General features: G+C 46.3%; 2 protein-coding genes across 5 annotated transcripts in view; one reads left to right on the top strand and one right to left on the bottom strand.

Annotated features, from left to right (window-relative positions):
- Nucleotides 1–11,766, top strand: part of LOC135242860 (ras-related protein Rab-26-like) — an 87,706-nt gene extending 75,940 nt beyond the window's left edge. Inside the window, exons 6-10 of one of the 3 annotated variants that reach the window (XR_010326486.1) lie at nt 4,655–4,720; nt 5,311–5,367; nt 7,456–7,532; nt 8,462–8,629; nt 8,662–11,766. Coding sequence is in view for 2 of the 3 variants with exons in the window: in XM_064314130.1 (XP_064170200.1) it covers nt 4,655–4,720; nt 5,311–5,367; nt 7,456–7,532; nt 8,462–8,564 (303 nt within the window). In the remaining variant the exon portion in view is untranslated. The remainder of the gene's footprint in view (nt 1–4,654; nt 4,721–5,310; nt 5,368–7,455; nt 7,533–8,461; nt 8,630–8,661) is intronic. The other 2 variants (XM_064314130.1, XM_064314129.1) reach the window with 2 other exon arrangements.
- Nucleotides 11,767–12,630: 864 nt separating this feature from the next.
- LOC135242858 (arf-GAP with dual PH domain-containing protein 1) overlaps nt 12,631–21,301 on the bottom strand; it is a 35,697-nt gene continuing 27,026 nt past the window's right edge. For both annotated transcript variants that reach the window (XM_064314125.1, XM_064314126.1), the window contains 7 exons: nt 18,174–18,286; nt 17,654–17,800; nt 16,744–16,827; nt 16,225–16,287; nt 15,838–15,909; nt 14,964–15,192; nt 12,631–14,202 (listed from right to left, as the gene is read on the bottom strand). In XM_064314125.1, coding sequence (XP_064170195.1) covers nt 14,174–14,202; nt 14,964–15,192; nt 15,838–15,909; nt 16,225–16,287; nt 16,744–16,827; nt 17,654–17,800; nt 18,174–18,286 — 737 coding nt within the window. In that variant the 3' untranslated portion in view covers nt 12,631–14,173. The remainder of the gene's footprint in view (nt 14,203–14,963; nt 15,193–15,837; nt 15,910–16,224; nt 16,288–16,743; nt 16,828–17,653; nt 17,801–18,173; nt 18,287–21,301) is intronic.

Here is a 21,301-nt window from a genome sequence, read left to right as displayed (position 1 = left end):
GTCAGCAGCGAGCGTACCCCCCCCCCCCCCCCCCCGCCCCACGGCTCCCTTCCGTCTAAAACGCCTTCGACAAAAGTGAAATTCACAATCAGCCGCTGGTCGGGGGGTTGAAAGAGAGGCACTGGGGGGGGGGGGGGGTAATAATTTTCTTTTGGCAAAAGACAAAATGGCAGAGCTGTAGGTTGAGGAACGATGGCTGGCTGAGGGTAAAGCCAACAGGCCGTTGCGGGAGAGTGAAGTTCGATGGAAAGGTAATGCCATACAGAGAGAGGCAGGAGCAGAGAGAGTGTGAGAGAGAGAGGCAGAGAGAGAGAATGAGAGAATGAGAGAGAGAGAGGCAGGAGCAGAGAGAGTGTGAGAGAGAGAGGCAGGAGCAGAGAGAGAGAGAGAGAGGCAGAGAGAGAGGTAAGAGAGAGATGAGAGAAGCAGGAGCAGAGAGAGAGAAGAGAGAGAGAGAGGCAGAGGGAGGAGGCGGGAGCAGAGAGAGGAGGAGGAGGCAGGAGCAGAGAGAGAGAGAGAGGCAGAGAGAGAGGCAGGAGCAGAGAGAGATAGAGAGAGAGAGAGGCAGAGAGAGAGGCAGGAGCAGAGAGAGAGAGAGAGAGAGAGAGAGGCAGAGAGAGAGGCAGGAGCAGAGAGAGACAGAGAGAGAGGTAGAGAGAGTTGCTTGCTGCAGCCACTCAAGCCTGAGGGAGAAGAATCTTTCATCTCCCTCTCTGCCAGTGAGCAGCTGTGTGCCCCGTCCTGTTAGCAGCAGCAAAGGGGGGGGGGGGGGGGGTTCAGCCCGGAGCTGATAATTGGACCTGGGAAGAGTTCCGGCGGACACCGGCTCCGCCCCCGCGCGTGTTCCGGCACCCAGGCCTCGATTCGGCGGGCCGGGGCTTCGGCCGCCCCTGGAGCGGGTGCCTCCGGAGCGCTTATGGCTCCTTTAATGGATGCGCTGCGTAATTCGGGTCGGTGGCTTCGGCTGATTTTCCTGGCTGCGGTTTTAGACGACAGAGATGCACAATGTTAGCTGAGTTAGCTAAATTTTATCTGGGAATCAGAGTTGGTTCTGGGACCATAGAGTCTTTAGATTCACTAGACCCTCGGCTCTGATATTCCTGCTGTCCCTTCAGTTTGTAAACTGTGGGGGGGTCCTGGTTAATAACAGGAGTTTCCGACACTATATTACGGCCCAGAACGCCCGTATCCACAGTATTGCACTTGGTCAGGCCCGTATTTATTTTCAGAAATTGGAACATTTCAAGTCTGGCAGCAGGGAGACATCATTTTCAATGCTAGGAATACAGAGGTGAGTATCTAGTGGGGCTCTCAGAATCTATGGTGCCAGCTGCCTCTTGGCATCGTCACGGTGACACAGGATTGCTCTCTGTTAGCCTGGCTGATACAAGCTGCCCTTAACATGTCATCACTATGAGACAGGATTGCTCTCTGTTTACCTGACTGATACAAGATGCCCATTAGCTTGTCATCACTGTGAGACAGGATTGCTCTCTGTTAGCCTAACTCAGTGGTTATCTGTCTGGGCCCTGGGGGCCCTTGTGTATGTTGGTTGTTGAATGCATTTGTCAGGAATTTTTTCATTATTTTTTCTTTAAACATCTTCATGAAATGCCGGTCTGCCTTGTTACGATTCGCATTGTCTTTAAATTTTTCATTCTTTATATACCAAGTGGTTAGTCTCAGTGGCCAGATGTCCATTCTTTCACCAATTAGGAGTCTATTGATTCACCCCAATCTTTAATGTGATCAGTTGAAACATTTCTACCCTCTTTTAATTTGACCGTTTTAAATACAGCACAGTAAACACAATGGCAATACGGAACATCTGGTACTCATGGCAGGCATAGCAATTTTTGACATAATGTAGCTTAAGAGTGTAAACAATCCCTCTAAACATGAACATGAAGTGTCTAATTAATAAAAAAGAAACAGCTTGTGGAATCCTGGTGGTATTACAATTGTAGTTGGAGCGTACACAGGGGTCCCCAGGACCAAGGTTGAGAACCACAGGCCTGGCTGATAGAAGCTGCCCTTTAACGTGTCATCACTGTGAGACAGGATTGCCCTCCGTTTACCTGACTGATACAAGATGCCCATTAGCTTGTCATCACTGCGAGACGGAATTGCTCTCTGTTGGCCTGGCTGTTACGAGCTGCCCTTTCACGTGTCATTAGAACGATGGCGATCTGACAGATACGCATTAGAGAACCCAGGCCTGATCATTTTAATTATGTTTCCAATGCCTCAGAATCTCATATCGATCCGACTGGTGTTCCCCAGGCCATGGTAAATAAGACAGTAATGTAATTAAAATGTAAAATCTCAGGAGCCCCGAACTTCAAGGAAATTACTCCGGTTTTAATTTCAGCGTGGATTGATTTTCCAATTGGTCAGAGCGCCCAGTGTTCGTTAACGGTAATTGCTTTCAGTTTGCCTGTTTCCAGTCCTTTTTTTTTGCACTGGGCGCAGATATGAGGGATAATGTTTTGGCCCACCGCGTGTCTGGAGGGGCGCCACGCTCTGCTCCGTTTAAAATCTCTCCGCTCCAGATGGACGGGGCTGTCGCTGCGGTGCGGTGCGTTGAGCCTGCCAGCCCCTCGCGCTTGTTAATTGTTAATCCGCCTCAGTGTTGCCAGGCGATGATTAACATCGTTTCTTATGCCTTATTACATCCCTGAAGCTGTCCTTGGGGCAGCTCAGAGAAGCGGGTAGAATGTTGTTTTGTATTTACATGCTGACTCAAGCTCCACACTGTCCCCTAGGTCCACAGAGTTCCGCCCCACTTAACTCTCTCTCACAATGCCTCATCTTTCTCTCTCCCTTCCTCCCTCTGTCTCTCTCTCTCTCTCTCTCGCTGTGCTGCCTCCTCCCATTCTGTTCCCCCTAAAACACAGCTCTTTTCTCGCTCTCCTGTTTTCTCTGTCCTCCACTCGCTCCCTTGCTTCTTTCTCACATTTGTGAGAGGTCCGTGAGAGAGGAATATCGGATATTTGTAGGAGATTTGTCAGAAACACACAAGACATTTCTGAAAGATCAGTTCTCCTGCCAAACTCACTGATCGTAATTACTGCCTCTCACTGATCTCACACTAATCTCTCCCAGATCTCAGTCTCTTTTTAATCTCATACAGATCTCATATATAATCCGCTGTCAGAAAAGTTGCAAATGTCATTTCCTTCAGTCGTATCTTCCCATTATTGCAATTCAATTTTTTAGATTACATTATAAACTTACCAGCACCTGCTCACACTCAAACGCAGTTTTAGCCCAAACTTTTTTTACTAAGAGCTGAAATTTTGCAAAACTCTAACTGTTTGTTTAGCACTCTTGTCTTTGTTGCTTCACTTGAAAACAGCAAGAGCAGCGACAGGTTGTGAGGGACAGCGAGAGGATGTGTGTGGCAGGGTGCGGATAACTGTGTCACAATCAACTCATGAGCTGAATCTGAATTCCCTCAAGATAAGAGCCAGGAACGTGGCACTTCAAATGGCCGTATAACTACAATGGTCTGAAATCTATTATTGTTGTATAATTGCAGTTCATACAATCCCCAATTATATAATGGCAGCTCTAATTATCGCTCATCACTCATTGGTCCTCACAGGTTTCTTATAATTGGGGGGGGGGGGGGTAGTCTAGCATAATGGTTAGGGAGGTGGGCTTGTAAATCAAAGGACGTGGGTTTGATTCCCAGCTAGAGCTCTGTTGTTGCGCCCCTGAGCAAAAAGCACTTAACCTGAATTACTTTAGAGAATTATCCAGCCGTGTGAATCGGTTTCATGTGAAAATGGTATCTGTGTGAGTCGCTCTGCATAAGAGCATCTGCTAAACGCCTCAAGTGTTAATGCAGATCTCCTGATGGAGATCGCTCCCTCCTCATACAGATGATTTCTTAAAAATCTCTCTCTGGGATGTTACAGATCCCTCCACCTCTTGCAAGATCCTTTGCAGGGCTCTGATCTATCTAGGTCTCGCTCACTGATCTCTCTCAGTCTCCTATTGGTCTCTCACTGATCTCTTTCAGTCTCCTATTGGTCTCTCACTGATTTCCCTCAGTCTCCTATTGGTCTATCACTGATCTCTTTCAGTCTCCTATTGGTCTCTCACTGATCTCTTTCAGTCTCCTATTGGTCTCTCACAGATCTTTCTCAGCTTCTTATTGGTCTATCACTGATCTCTTTCAGTCTCCTATTGGTCTCTCACTGATCTCTTTCAGTCTCCTATTGGTCTCTCACAGATCTTTCTCAGCTTCTTATTGGTCTATCACTGATCTCTTTCAGTCTCCTATTGGTCTCTCACTGATCTCTTTCAGTCTCCTATTGGCCTCTCACTGATCTCTTTCAGTCTCCTATATGTCTCTCACTGATTTCCCTCAGTCTCCTATTGGTCTATCACTGATCTCTTTCAGTCTCCTATTGGTCTCTCACTGATTTCCCCCAGTCTCCTTGCTCTCACTGATCTCTTTCAGTCTCCTATAGGTCTCTCACTGATTTCCCTCAGTCTCCTATTGGTCTCTCACTGATCCCTTTCAATCTCCTATAGGTCTCTCACTGATTTCCCTCAGTCTCCTATTGGTCTGTCTCTGATCTCTCCATCTCCTATTGGTCACTTGTGGTTTCTCATATCTCTGTGCTCCGCTCTCCCCCCTTAGGCCTGGCTGACAGAGATCCACGAGTACGCCCAGCAGGATGTGGTGCTGATGCTGCTTGGCAACAAGGTGAGAGGCATGCTGGGATATTCCCTCACTGCACACCGAGATGTGGAATATACATGCATGGGTGGGCAAAATGATGTGCAAGTTTATTATAGATACTAGCGATGTGTGGATAATGATAATACAGCGGGTGGATGGACTCATGGAGTGACAGCTGGGTTATGGTTAGGCATTAATAGTGCTTGGCACCAGCGGTTAGACATTACAAAACAATGATGCAGGTCAAAAATATATATAACGCTGATAGATTAGTAGAAAACAGATAACAAATAATATTTTTCTGCATTGTCATTATTACACCAGTATTATCTGTGCCAAAAACAAAACACAGGCACTGAGACTAGGAGTGCCAGAACTCAGGCTCCACAATGCCAAAACCAGCCTCCTGTCTGTGATCCTGCACCCTGTGCCATTAAGCGTTCTCACATGACCTGACACAATTACTCACCCAATTTCATTTCCTAGAACACTGGCACACTCACTGGGGGGGGGGGGTGTGAGCTGGAGAGTGGGGTGACAGACGCTGAAAAGGATGCTGGGATTGCAGTGATCTCGCTCAGAGCCGATTGGTCACTGTCTGCGCTCGTTTGCAGGCCGACGCCTCGCAGGAGAGGGTGGTGAAGCGGGAGGAGGGCGAGAGGCTGGCCAAGGTGAGTTCGGAAACGCAGCCGTCAGCGACGCAGTCCCCTAGTTCCCCACCGGGGGGGGCTCCGGCGCTCTCCAGAGAGACGATCAGAGGGCGGGGCTTCAGGACCGCAACACTCGGGTTCCTCGCTCATTTTGAGCCATGCATGTTTTGCTATGGATGACAGCAAAGACATTTGATTGGTTTACAAGGATAGATGAATGATAACACACAGCACCATGCATGCTACTGCCCTTTCTCTCTCCCTCTCTCTCTCTCTCTCTCTCCATCTCCCCCACTCTCCATCTCTCTCTCTCTCTGTCTCTCTCCATTTATTGCTGCTGAATTGTTGACAAACGCTGAGGCGGAACGAGAGGCAGGTTTTCCTCCCATGCTGATCCCAGCAGGCTCTTGGGAATCGCTGTTCCACGGGTCGGAGACGAAGTGGTTGCGCTGGACTGAGCGCGTGCAGTGGGAATGATTTTATGTGGAAAGAGCGTGCGTGCTGATTGGATTTTAGCGGTTCCTGCTTCATGCAAATGACAATCTCGGAGAGCTCTTGACAAAACGTGTTCATTTTTGGCAAACAATATCGCAACCCTCCCCTGAAGTGGAAAATTATCATTTTTGGCAAATATATTAAACAAAGTTCTACACTATTTGATAGACAATGGCTTATCTGAGAATTTGTGGGCTGTTTTCTTCATTTTATACATTTTATTAATACATTAATGTGCCAATATATGTAAATAAAATTGATTAGCTATGAGTAGTAAATGACTAATGCCAAGTAGTTTTAGTGATTTTCACCGCAATGAAATGCTAACAGTTTGCTGTTTGAAACTTAACATTCAGAAACAGGTGAGGCGAGTATCAAATTCTCATCAAAGAAATCAAAGATGAATTCAGTAGATGTCCTGCAGCTCACAATAACTGACCAAAACCTTACCTTATTTTCATACGATACCTTCACGGCTACATGGTGTGTTGTGTGAGTAATTTACACCTCACACAACCTGCGTCTCTACAGCGGGCTCTCTCTCTGAAGCAATGCAGGTACCACACCTCTCTCAAGGGCACGGCGGCACTGTCCAAGGAAAAATTCAACCCAAAAACCCGCTGGCGACCGGCCAGACGCACCAATTTGAGCGAAAAACAGGAGGCCATATATCACAAGCGGCCTATTTCTTTAACATGGCCTTTTCTGCAGTAGATTTAATCCAGAAAGGTGTTATTCATGTATTTAGGATGCATGCAGGGACAGTGACCTATGTAAGGTAATCAGGTCAGTGATCTTTGGGAATCTGGGATATCTGAGACATCTGCCCCTTGCCCTGAGTGGCAATCTGTTCCTAATCCCTGTAGATCTGTTAGAGATATCTGCCCTACTCGCTGAGGGGTGATCTGTTCCTAATCCCTGTAGATCTGTTAGAGATATCTGCCCTACTCCCTGAGGGGTGATCTGTTTGTAATCCCTGTAGATCTGTTAGAGATATCTGCCCTACTCGCTGAGGGGTGATCTGTTCCTAATCCCTGTAGATCTGTTAGAGATATCTGCCCTACTCCTGAGGGTGATCTTCCCGGATCTTTAAATGCCTTCGCTGAGGATCTGTTCTATGTTTTGATCATGCAGGGACAGTGACCTATGTGGAAGTGTGATCTTTAATCTGTATCTGAGATATCTGCCCCTTCCTGAGGTGATCTGTTTGTAATCCCAGGGGATCTGTTAGAGATATCCGCCCTACTCCCTGAGGGGTGATCTGTTCCTAATCTCCAGGGATCTGTTAGAGATATCTGCCCTACTCCCTGAGGGGTGATCTGTTCCTAATCCCTGTAGATCTGTTAGAGATATCTGCCCTACTCCCTGAGTGGTGATCTGTTCCTAATCCCTGTACATCTGTTAGAGATATCTGCCCTACTCCCTGAGTGGTGATCTGTTCGCAATCTCCAGGGATCTGTTGGAGATATCTGCCTGTCACCAGGGGTGATCTGTTAGAGATATCCGCCCCTCACTCCATCAGGGGTGATCTGTTGGGATCGGTTAGAGATCACCAGCCTCCTGCCTCAGGGATCCAGTTCACCCCCTTTTTGTTCTGTTGCTTTGTCCCTGCAGGATTTCGGGGTGCCGTTCATGGAGACCAGCGCCAAATCGGGCCTCAACGTGGAGCTGGCGTTCACCGCCGTCGCCAAGTGAGTGCACCTGGGCCCCAAGAGCATTCTGGGAAACCCTGCGGAAGGGTCGGGAGGGCAGAGCATGAGGAAAAACGTCCCTGTCTAGACCTCAGAGAGGGGGGGGCACTGCAGCCACTCTCCTCTCAGTAGAGCTGTGACTTCTCTCATATGCATTACTGACCTGTTTGCACATGTGAGTGGGAGATGGGATTTCACTGCAAGCGCCATTATAATTTTACTTTCACACGTACAGGGCTGCAAATGAGCAGCCTATTAGTCTACTCCGGTGGACTGCGCATTATAACAGTATGACATTTCTTCTCAGCAGTTGTTAAAAGTGTGTTTTTGAAAAAAAGATCAGACGGCTTTGCTTCACTTCCATCGCCCCCTCTCTGCATTTAAAGTTCAAATGCGCTTCGATAAGTTTGCGCTTCTGTTGCCAAAGCATATAAGAGAAAAAAAAACAAGAAATAATATTTCAATGTTGCGAGAATAAAGCACAATGAGATACACGTAATGTACTTCATTGTATGTACATGCATGAATATCATTGGTATTCCGATTTGTATTACAGGTTTAAGTGCTTACCGTCCCCTGGGGTTATTTCAGGTATTAGCATACTGTAATTCTAATATCGCGCACTCCCTCTGTTCTCCCAGGAGCCACGGCAGCCTATCATCTCCTGAGAGGCACTCGGGTTCAGGGAAAATTGCTTTATTTTGTGGAAGAACAGAGCACTTCTCTGTACTTAATACCCATTACTAACCCCCCTCCCCCCCTCCCTGCTTTCTCTCTCTCTCTCCCTCCCTTTCTCTCTCTCTCCCCCCCTGCTCTCTCTCTCTCTCCCTCTCCCTCCCTCCCTCCCTCCTCTCTTTTCTCCTCCCTCCCTCTCTCTCTCCTCCCTCTCCTTCCTTCCCTCCCTCCCTCTCTCTCTCTCTCTCTCTCAGAGAGCTGAAGCACAGGTCCATGAAAGAGCCCAGCGATCCCAAGTTTAAGCTGCAGGACTACGTCAACAAGGAAATGAAGAGCTCTGGATGCTGCAGGTCCTAAACCTGTGCCAGAACGCCAGAAGAGGCTGCGTGTGTGTGTGTGTGTGTGTGTGTGTGTGTGTGTGTGTGGGTGTGTGTGTGGTGTGTGTGTGTGTGAGCTGTGTGTGTGCGTGTGTGTGTGTGTGTTTGCACGCGTGCATACTGTATGCTCATGTATGTGTTTGTGTGAATGTATGCGTGTTCGTCTGTCCGAGTACAGAAGTGTGTGTGGATGTGTTAGTCTGGCAACCTGCCACAGTGCAGGTGTTTGTCTGTGTGTGTGTGTGTGTGTGTGTGTGTGTGTCAGTCTGTCTGGGTGCAGTTGTGTGTGTGAGAGAGAGATAGCGAGAGAGATCCTAGCATTTCAGTCTCTGTTACGGATGGTCACATTATTTCAGAGGAGAGGTGTGAGTGTGACATCAGCCATCTGTCACCGTCCTGCACGGACCGGATCACACAGTGACCATGCCGACCATCACTCACTTTCCTCTGAGCCCAATGACTGTGATTTCTTCCCCCGCCTCCCGTCCCTGTCCCCGCCCCCCGTCCTGTCCCTGTCCCCACCCCGCCCCAGCTCTGCTCTGCCCACCTCCCTCTACAGCTGTGAATGTATCCCAGGATGACAGGCCTTTAAAAACCCACCCCTACACTCACGGTGTCACCCTCTGTCAAACACTCTCTCACCCCCTAGGGTCAAATACCTCAGATTGCATGACCCCCAGAATTACAGTAAATACCCCAGGCTCTGTTTCGCCTACAGTTAATTACCCCAGACTGTGTTCCTTCCCTACGGTTAAATGCTCGAAACTATGTTTCCCCCACAGTATAAAAGACCTGACTGTGTTACCTCCACAGTTAGCATCATTCCCATATTTAAATACCCCTGTCTGTGTTACCCCAAGGATAAATTCAGCATACTGTGTCACCTCGAGTTAAATTACCCCAGATTGTGTTACCCCTGTAGCTATATACCCCAGGCTGTGTTACCCTGTGGTTAAATATACCATGCTGCCGTACTGCCCCAGTGTGAGCTGTGCTTTCTTGTGCCGTTGTTAGACTCACAGCTTTGTAAAAGAGATGGGTGTGCTTGCAGTGACGGCCCATCGCAGTCACCATCGCCATGGCATCGGCTGTCACTCAGAACCCACACCATCGCAAATACTGTGCGCTGTATGTAAGGCTGTGTAACTGTACTCCCATTAGCATCGGTGAAACTCACCATCATTTCTTACATGGGGTCTGTCTCTGTGACCCACGGGGGGGGTGTTCCACAGACCCCGGCCCCCTCCTGGTGGAAGACTAAGGATAGGACACAGTTCTCCTGCTTTTTCAGGGCCCATTACTCCATTGTAATTTTGTTTTTCCTCAAGTTGGAATTAACAAAATCTAAAAGGGGGACTGAGATAACAGGAGCTACTTGGTAGGACTATTTCGAAAGCCAGCGAGCCAACACAAATTTCAGGCCAATATCATATCAGACCAGGGGTTGGGGAGCGACCTCACTACCATTCAGCAATACGGTGACTGTAGAACCGAGGGCCCGTTTGCTCATTTCGACAGAAGGGCACGGGTTCGAATCCCGCCGGGGGCAGTGTTTGTCGTAGCCTTTTGCGTGCTTCTTAGCCTGCACTGTTCCAGTACATAGTTTCATACATGTTTCAGTACAAGCAGTATATAGCAGTGCCGTGTGAAACGTTATGTACAGTAATGTCCAGTGGTCCTCTTAGCGTGTAAGAGCAAGGTGAATAGGTTCATTCGTATTTGATCCCGGGCCTACTCTGGCAACAGCACACCCTGCGGCGACTCCCAAAATGGGACAAGCTTTGCACCATTTGCTGTCACTGGCACCGCTTTGAACCAATCGTAGTGGTTTTTCTTTTGAGAGCCAAGTCTCATTGGTTCATCCCAGCCTGTGAATGACAGCACATGGCAGCCCTACCCTTTTGGGCATTTACAATAACACTCTGTCCAATCATTGGTTAGTCCCTTGTCCAACAGGAGTCCCATTAAGGGTGGATGTGGGGGGGGTGAGGCACCATTACCTTGGTAATGGCTGGAGCCACATTCTGCCAATCACCACCCATCACCTCAGAACCAATTTTTTTTTTTAAACTGCTCGCCAAGGCAAAATACATTGGGTTCACATCTGTAAGCCATTTGACAGCACGCGATGGCTCCACCCATTTTAAGGTTCATGAAGCCTCACTCTCCCACTATTCCCGCCCGTTACTGAGATCCGCTGGTTTGAACCCATGCCAGTTCGGGCCGTGAAGCCCCCCTAAAACAAAGAGCACGCCGGTTTACCACAGCGACAGGAGCGGGTCACTGTGGCGTTACCTGTGACGTTCTGGCAGACAGTCGCCTTCCTTTCAAAACAGAAATGACATCAAGGAAAACGTGTACACACAATACCATTATTTTGTACAGAGTGTATAAATATCTGTAGCTTAATCGTTTGCATTACTTGTTCCGCAAGTGGTTATTTTTTTAAAGCCTTAGAAATGAAAATGCTTTAGTGATGTAGAAATATAGATGTTACCACACTGCAGGTAAGGGGTACCCTGGAAACTGCAGGAAGGGGGGCCCTGGAAACTGCAGGAAGGGGGACGGACCAAGCGAAAACCGTGTCACTGAAAAAAATTAAAAACCTTGGTACTCTGTCATTTTGTATCAGTGTTGTACAGCAACTTGAAATACGAAAAATAATTAATAAAAGGGACACGTTTAATTTTTATTTTTTGCAATATTTCAGAGGCTACAGTATTTTGTCGTTGAGTCTAAGAAATGTGGACCGCTGCTTTATTTATAAAATGTATGAATATGCTGCATATACTGTGTAAAGATCTTTGCATTTGCCATCCCACAGTAATACAGCAAAATCATCTTTTTAGGATCTGTCTTACCAGATTATCTCTTACTTTGAGAAGATTCTGATTTTTTTAGATGGTTGCTACAGTGTAATAACAGTGTTTGATGTGATTGCCTAATGTATTTGACTGTATTTTCAACCCAAGATTCGTAATTTATTATTACTAAAATTACTATCAATACCACATTAAATAGAAATGTACAGAATTTACAATATGTCTAGTCTAAAAGGTCAGTGTATTGTGGCCATCTTGGAAATGTACCTTTTTTTGCAGAAATTTTCAGTGTGCTTGTACCTTAAACCTAATTAAAAACCCGAATTTAATAAAGATTACGAGCAACAGGCTCTGAGCGTTTTTTTTCTGTAATGTCCGTTCCTAGCCACTGACTCACTATCATATAGCGCCCCCTGCTGTCCAGAACACATAATAACACAAGCCTCTCTCCACATAAGCGCATTTGCAATTAATTACGTTTGTTTGAGTTGTTAATTTAATCCTGATCCTGATTTGACATCCCTGCTTTTAATGTGCTGTAATTCGTTTGCACGGGGAATTAAGCACATGTCACTGAGAAATGTAATTCTACCTAATCACAAGTTGCTTATTCAGCATGTTTTTGCTTATTTCTAACATCCCTTGAACAAAAACGTTTAATTACATTTTTCAGGGCCCCATTAAACATCTATTTATTCATAGTAAATCTGAATTAAATAACATTCAAACACGTTTTCTTACATAAAGGACACTTCCTCCAATTCATATTAATTGGTGTCGAATATAGATCAGTGCCCGAATAACATATCAAACAGTCCCAATTAATCAAGCTCCACTGAAATGAAACCAAACAACAATGCCCCTGAGATGGAAAGGATTTACAGAATCATGCATGAAAACTGTTACGTTTCTGTGCATGTGTTGCTGTTTCCCCCTGGTGGACATAATGCGCAATTACAAATTGAAAATATGCACTGTATAGTTTTGGAGCAGTTCATATAGTAATGTTATCATTTACACAACCTAAATTGCTGACTGAAAGAAACCCAAAAATGTTACAGACATGGTGGCCCTCCAGGACTGGAATTAAACCTGCAGATACCGTGGCCCTTCAGAACTGGAATTAAATCTGCAGACACTGTTGCCCTTCAGAACTGGAGTTTGAGAATCCAACTTCTTGATACGTCAGCATTTGGCATTAATGGAAACAGAAAAAAATCCATATTTGATGATTAATCACATTAGATTTAGTTTTTTTATTTGTAGATGAAGCTAGCAGACTTCCCTCTCCTTCTGCACCACCTGCTTTCCAGAACACACATTTTGTTCACTTGAATTTTTTAGTTTTTATAACACCAAAATATTTCACAGGTGTCAATAAATAAATAAATAAATAAACAACAGAGAGGACAGATCATAAAATGGCTGTTCAGTTTTCTCATGGTTCACAACCGTTTATGCTGGGGAGTGGTTTTGCAGTTGAAACACATGCATTACTCTCCTTCCCTAACCGTGGCAACAGACCAGGAAGCAGCTAACCACTACTGTGGTCTACTTGTCTGTTAGCGCAGATCCTCTGAGAAATTTGAAAATAATATGCCTGCAGGCAACATGACGATGGGCTGGTGCTGATCGACAGATTGGAAATATAAAGTCTTTCAAATAGGGTGCATTGGATCGTGTGTGTGTGTGTGAGAGAGAGAGAAAAAAAGAAAGAGATAGATAGAGAAAGAGAGAGAGAGAGAGAGAGAGAGAGAGAGAGAGAGAGAGAGAAAGAGAGAGAAATAAGTGACTTCACTTCCCATAAGAGATAACCACAGGCCTGAGACTCTTTTTACCATCTCAGACACCAAAACATTAATTTCTTCATTTTGTTGCAATAAGTACAACTGCAACCACATCAAAACTACAGCTACAAAAGCCAGAGGACCCTTTAAAATAGGACGTCCCTGTGAACCACCTACAGTTTTACTATTCAAGAGGAACGATGTGAGAATACTTTGAGCTTGTAGAATCTAGTACTTCAGAGTTATTGTTTTACGCACGAAATGTATGAACTGTTGAACCAAAACAAAATTATTTTTTGCTGTAGTTCACTCTGAAATGTTCCAGAACATAATAAAACTGCACAGAGACATAAAATATTTATCATGTCACATTAAAGAAGAGTATGCCCATTGATTAATTCAAGATACAGTATCTATGTCCAAGCAGCCTTCAATCTGATGTCAACACAACTGAAATAAACAGTGCATCTGTGGTTTTGGTTAAGAGTCAGCGATACCTATTACTTCTTTCCTCTGTTGTTTCTTCTTTTTTTTATCAATACGTTATTTCATCACAACAGTGTAGTACAAATAAGTTAAGACAACATTCATGTAAAGGTTACTTCTCAGTGAAGAGGTTGGTGGGGGTGGGGGGGGGGTTCCAGAGCAGTACATTAGAGAAGCAGATTAGCACAGACTCTGGAGACAGAGGGCAGGACAGCGTTTACCGGGGACCAGCAGGGGTAACAGATGCTCGATTCGGGCGTTTCTGGGCTTCCAGCTCAGTTACGGCACTCCATCGAAGGACAAAAGATGATGATGATTCTTCATTCCAAGGCAGGGTGGGGCGGGGTGGGGCGGGGTGAGGAAGGGGGGAGGGGGTTGTTTTCACTGCCCTCAGTCCACTTGAGTCCAGGTGTGGTTCCAGTGTGTCCAGCTCAGGTCATGCACAACACCTGGCTTCTCCTGTCCCACCCGAAACAGGACCTCAGCCCCGCCCCTCAGGGTTTGTGCTTGAAGTGGGCTTCCACTGCAGAGAACAACAGTACAGTTACTCTCTCCATTCCCCCATAAACACACTTACTCTCTCTATTCACCCATAAACACACTTACTCTCTCTATTCTCCCATAAACACACTTACTCTCTCTATTCACCCATAAACACACTTACTCTCTCTATTCACCCATAAGCACACTCACTCTCTCTATTCTCCCATAAGCAGACTCACTCTCTCTATTCTCCCATAAACACACTTACTCTCTCTATTCTCCCATAAACACACTTACTCTCTCTATTCCCCCATAAACACACTTACTCTCTATCTCCATAACATCACTCCTTCCCATAACACTTACTTCTCTATTCTCCTAACATCTCTCTCATCTCCATAACACACTACTCTCTCCATTCTCCCATAAACACACTCACTCTCTCTATTCTCCCATAAACACACTTACTCTTTCCATTCACCCATGAACACACTAACACCATTCGACCATAAACACAGTTACTCTCTCCTTCACCCATAAACACAGTGAAACCATCCCAACACAATTAATCCATAGTTATCTTACAGCAGTTAGACTGTTCATTCACCTACTCACACAGACAGATTTACATCCTCCCTTGACCCATCAGTTATACGTACTGCATTGCTTGAGAAAACCCAAAGCAATAACAGAGTGTTCCAGTGCTAAGCACTGCACTAACCACAGAGATAAGTGCTGAGTGCAAAGGGACTCTTGGTAATGGGCCATTAAATTCGACTGCAGTGGAGGAACCAGCCTTACCCGCATACTCCTGGGGTAGCATGGGTCTGTTCACCACCCTCTGAAAGACCCCCATCCAGTCCCTCTGCTCCTCCTCCGTCTCACAGGTAAACAGGAACTTCCTCTCTGGGGTTACTATGGTGATGCCAAACTTCCAGTGGTTCCCCTGGGTGGAGGGTGGGAGGCCGAGCAGGACAGTGTAGCTGTTCTCTTTGCTCCCTATAAAGACCTCCCCCCTGGCATAGGCATCCTGGGAAGGAGGAGGACCAATCACAACCAGGAACGCAACGGTGTCATCAGCTGTAGTGTGTGCACGCGCGTATGTGTGCGCATGCAACTGTGCACGAGTATGTGTGCGTGTGTGAGCGCACGTGTGGGTGTTTTACTTTCAATATGCTACTCCAGTAACATGTGTAAATAATAACTGTATTTTCTATGATGTAGTTCCTCCACTGTTTTGGTATCTGGTGCTTGTGTGTGTATGTGTGTGTGTGTGTGTGTGTGTGTGTGTATTTGTAAGTGTGGGTGTCTGTTTTACATTCCTATTCGATATACTTTTCCAGCAATGATGAGTGTAAATATTAAATTATAAATAATAGAGAAGTCATTTCTATGATGTAGTTGCTCCTCTGTTTTCGTATCTGCTATGTGTGTGTGTGTGTATGAGTGTGCGTGTGTGTGCGTGTATGCTAACATTTATTTTCACGGTGATTGCAATGTGCAAATAAATAAATATTTGTTCTTAAAAATATTTTATCTTTCAACGGTCCCTACCAGGCCCTGAGGAAGCATCAATATTTTTCCCCACCGAAAACACATTTACATGGAGAAGCAGCAGCAAGCCCACCTATGGATTCTGGGTTCTGCTGCAGTCGTAAGCATTAAAAACTCCTACCATAGGGTCTTTGAAGTACATTAGCCTCCTGTCATCCAGAGTAAACCATCGCTTCTTGAAGCCTTCCGTTTGCTGTAAGAGGGAGATGAGAGTTATGCAGGCTGGATGAACTCCACACGCGACGTACACACGCACCCTGCACAGATTAGGTTGTCCGAAGGCAGGTGTACAGAATCATAATGTGGGCCATTCTGGTAAAGCTGCATCCTTTAATAGCTTCGCTTTATTGCAGCGAGTCTTTACTACAACGTTGTTTATTTTATTGTTACGAAAGTCGTACAAAATATACCAGCGCCATGATGGGCTTACATGAATCAGCTCAAATTCCAAGGATATCTAGAGGCCTTTCGCTTCGACCTTTCAAGTGGCGGCACAGATCAAACAAACCTTCGGGCCAGTTTTCTCCATGTAGCCTTCCTTGATGTAATCCCTCGTTAGTTTTGTCACCAACTGTACACAAAGAAGGAAATTTAAATAAACATTTACTGGAACACTGAAAAATTTTTATTAACTAGTGAATGGCAAACTATAGAAAGTGAGTGCGCATATAGTAATGATGGCATGCAGAAGTAGTAAGTGGGAACAGTCTAATGAGGCATTACATTAAAACATTACATTACATTAATGTGACTGCCATAGAGGAGGGGCCCCGGCACATACTGATGATATCATATGGAATGAACAAAGCTGGTGAATAGGCACATGTTGATGAGGTCATATGAAAGGCAAAGAGCAGGGGGTAGGGCACATGTTGATGAGGTCCTAATGAAGTCAAGGAGCTGGGTGTAGGGTGTACGCCGAAGAGGTAATAATGAAGTCAAAGAGCTGGGAATAGAGCACTTGTTGATGAGTCACAGGAGTGGGGAGCTGGCACGTGCTGATGATGTCACAGAGGAGGAGACTCACGTCTGCATCGCTGGCTCCAGGGTAAGCCACCTGTAAGTAATGGAACCGGGCTGCCCTGATGCCGTTGAACCAGTCCACCATTTCCTGCCAAACACAAAGGGGACAGAACGCAGGGCTGGGCGTCGTTCCTGCATTCAGCTCCACACTACGCACCCTGAATGAAGCAGGGGTGAGTTTCTACACAAAACCTCCTCCTTACTGACAGCGATATGGAAAAGTGCAAAGCACACTGCTTCTAAATGAACACGACAGGTTCTGGGTTCAGGGCGTATTTGCAAAGGTGCAATCGCACATACTGCCCTGCAGAGGGAGCTGAAATACTCCTTCAGCTCTTCATGTCAACGGGTTTAAACGTTAAACATCTTTCCAAATGAAATGTTCCCCAGGTTAATGGCGGTCTCTGTTTGGGAGTAAATAATTCACAGAACTGCGCTGTGTACGTGAGACGCAGTAACTCCGCCTCAGTCGCAGGGCTTTTCAGTTACGCTGAGCTAAGCAGAGTTTTCACAGCTGAGCAGGAAGGGACGCGTCAGGGAGGTGTGTGTGATGTTCAGGTGAAGCTTAATACTCCCTTGGATAAGAGTTCAAATGTTCAGCATGAATGCCCGATGATGTCATTCCTCCTGCCCGTTTAAAAATAGCCGCCGTGGTGCTGTAGCTATAGGCACGGCGATGAGTGATGACATCACACATTGAAAGATACTGAACAAAGAGCTTGCCTGCCCTCACCGAGTGTGACTGCGTGTGTATGTTTATATGTGTGTGTGCTGGCATGCGTGCAGGTGCGTGTGTGTGTGTGTGTGTGTGTGTGTGTGCGCGCACACCTGTGCAAGTGAGCGAAAGAGAGAAAGAGACAGGCAGGCAGGCAGACGGACGGACGGACAGAAAGCGCCAACTCGGAATGTCTCACCTTCCCGTCCTCGTGGTAGACGAAGATGTTCCTGGTGCTGTTGTCTTTCAGATACGTGATCTGCAGGCCGTGGGGGTGGCCGATCTTGGCCGTCTGGAAGGTGGCGTTTATGGTGTGGATCTTCATGATGGCCTTGGGCTCCCTGGCCTAGAGCAACATGTCACACGTGTGTTGCCAGCAAAGCTACGGCACAGCCATTTCACCCACCCGGAAAATAAGAAGCCTCCACACACACGACCGGACACACGAACAAACCCGGGGAATGTGTTCCTGTAGGACACTGTGCCAGAAACTTCATATGTACAGGACAGGGGGAGACAGAGCAAAATATAGAGAAAGAGAAGGAGGGAGAAAGGGGGACAGAGAGAGAGAGAGAGAGAGAGCATGTATACGCATGTGTGACCTGCATGCGAAGATTTAAGACATTTAGACATGAATCTCTGAGGAACATGAAGAAGTCTTGAATCGAACTGAACCGATCGGTGTTCTCGCGGAGAAGCCTCGGAGAGAGACGACTCACGTCGTGCTTGTTGAAGTACTTCAGTGCGCCCTCTCGCTCTGACAGGATGAATTTTCGGCTCAGGAACTGTCCGTTGTCCCTCCCTCGTTTCCATAGAAACCCCTCTCTATATCCTGTGAAGAAAGTAACCACAGGAGTTGTGTAAAAAAAAAAAAAAAAAATTTTTTTTTTTTTTTAGTGAAAAAGGCAGTAAGGCAGAGGTGGAGAGAGAGGAGGAAAGGAGGTTGCAGGGGAGATTTTACACAGAGGGTGTTTCATAAGAGGCACGGCCACAGGCCCCGACGGGTGTGGTGATGGCGTTGGTGTTGTGTGGACGTTCCCCAGGTCTCTGAGTTTAAACTGTGAATCATATTCATGAAATTCAAGGGAAGAAGACTTTGACCTTTTCTTCTGCCTGCTCTCTCTCTCTCCGTGCGAGAGGTGGTGGAGCAGCAAGCAAAGGCCATGAGCCAGCCCTCCTCCTGCACCCGGACTCTGCCCTGACTCTGATTCTAACTGACTGATCTGGATTCAGGTCTGCATTCTGACTCTGATTCCAACTCTGACTGATCTGGATTCAGATCTGCATTCTGACTCTGATTCCAACTCTGATTGATCTGGATTCAAATCTGCATTCTGACTCTGATTCTAACTGACTGATCTGGATTCAGGTCTGCATTCTGACTCTGATTCCAACTCTGACTGATCTGGATTCAGATCTGCATTCTGACTCTGATTCCAACTCTGATTGATCTGGATTCAGATCTGCATTCTGACTCTGATTCCAACTCTGACTGATCTGGATTCAGATCTGCATTCTGACTCTGATTCTGACTGACTGATCTGGATTCAGATCTGCATTCTGACTCTGATTCCAACTCTGATTGATCTGGATTCAGATCTGCATTCTGACTCTGATTCCAAATCTGATTGATCTGGATTCAGATTCTCACTCTGACACTGACTTGGATTTGTACTCTAACACTGACATTGTTACTAACTGCAACTGACTCTGTTTCAGACTCTCCATTAGACTCTGATTCTAACTCTGAGGGACTCTGATTCAGACTCTCTGGGTGCATCCCATTACTTCTCACTCCTCACCTCCACTACCCCACTACCACTCGTCTCCTACCTGGAAATATGAGGAAGAAAGGAGGGGAGGAGATGAGTGGAGGAAATGAGAGAACAAGTAGGTGTGAGGAAAATTGGGACAGCTTATCTGCTTCTCCGTCATCAAAGGTGACGGCACTATTGATGAAATAGCCCAATCATAATAGTTACATATTGCCAAGCCCGCAAATAGTACCATAGTCAATCACATATCTTACACGTGATCAGCCCATTTAAAGCTGCAAAATAGCTTGTAAGCTTCAAGGACAAGTAATTACAACAGCAGCCTGTACAAACATGAACCCGACATGGCGGTTTGCGTCAAGACACTAATATGTAATCGGCCACATCAGATCAAAGTAAACATCTCACAGTGTACAAACATAATTTACTATAATTCCAGAATCCCGATGTGCCCGATGTCTGAGCACACAGAGTGCTAATTGTCCTCACACAGGCCACCGTAGTTATGACAGCTCACACTGCCAGTTCATTCCATCTCACACAGACTAATTCAAAAACATTTCCGTAGATTAGTGAAACAGATATCTTGGTTCATATTATGTTTCCTTTCACAATGTTCAGTGAAAAACAATTATTTCCCACTGAAACATTTGAAATCAAATTTGTTGGTAATGAATACATCCTTTGGAAATGGTAGGTTGAATAAATTCATTTATGCATATTCACATGTGAAATAATGGTAGCTGCCTTGCTTATTTATGTTTAGAGTCATAGTCGTTTAACTGACATTCAAGTACAAGCAAATAAATAATCCTGCCTCCCCATCTTAAATTGCTGGTTTTGTCTGTAGGATATGAGCCACAAAAACCAACCGACATTTTGTCAGTTGTTGGCAATCTAGCTTTTGGGTAGGACACCATGTGTGATACCCTTCTGAACCACACACACACACACACACACACACACACACACACACACACCACACACACACACACACACAAACACACACACACACACACACACACACACACACACACACACACACACACACACACACACACACACACACACACACACACACACACACACACACACACACACATTTGGTTAAATATCTTGCCTAACTGGGGAAATTCAAGTTCTCCGACATCTCCGCTTTCCGAAGTCTGGATTGTGTCAGAATCTGCGGGACGGCCTTTCAATCTGCGTGGGCGTGAGCAGGATGATGTCACCCAGAAATGTGAAACAGCAGCGTGCGCTGATGTGGCGAGGAGCCGCGTTTGAAGCCGCTCCGCACAGGAGGGAGGGACGACACGACCGTCGGGGCACGGAGGAGACGATGTGGTAATGGAGGAAAAGAGGGCGCACTTCTCGAGTACTGGGACACACCCTCCCTCTGAGTCTGAGTCTGACTCAGACTCTCACTCTGACTCTGGTTCTAACTCCGAGTGAGTCTGACTCAGACTCTCACTCTGACTCTGGGGTTCTAACTCCCGAGTGAGTCTGATTCAGACTCTCACTCTCACTCTCACTCTGGTTCTAACTCCGAGTGAGTCTGATTTGGACCTTCACTCTGACTCTGGTTCTAACTCCAAGTGAGTCTGACTCAGACTCTCACTCTGACTCTGGTTCTAACTCCGAGTGAGTCTGAATCAGACCCTCACTCTGACTCTGGTTCTAACTCCGAGTGAGTCTGATTCAGACTCTCACTCTCACTCTCACTCTGGTTCTAACTCCGAGTGAGTCTGATTCAGACCCTCACTCTGACTCTGGTTCTAACTCCGAGTGAGTCTGATTTGGACCTTCACTCTGACTCTGGTTCTAACTCCAAGTGAGTCTGACTCAGACTCTCACTCTGACTCTGGTTCTAACTCCGAGTGAGTCTGAATCAGACCCTCACTCTGACTCTGGTTCTAACTCCGAGTGAGTCTGACTCGGACTCTCACTCTGACTCTGGTTCTAACTCCCGAGTGAGTCTGACTCGGACCCTCACTCTGACTCTGGTTCTAACTCCGAGTGAGTCTGACTCAGACCCTCACTCTGACTCTGGTTCTAACTCCGAGTGAGTCTGA

The sequence above is a fragment of the Anguilla rostrata genome, chromosome 17 (genome assembly GCF_018555375.3).
Source record: "Anguilla rostrata isolate EN2019 chromosome 17, ASM1855537v3, whole genome shotgun sequence".
Classification (NCBI taxonomy): Eukaryota; Metazoa; Chordata; class Actinopteri; order Anguilliformes; family Anguillidae; genus Anguilla; species Anguilla rostrata.
The sequence above is the reverse complement of the archived record's forward strand: the minus strand, read 5'-3'. Positions and strand labels throughout refer to the sequence as shown.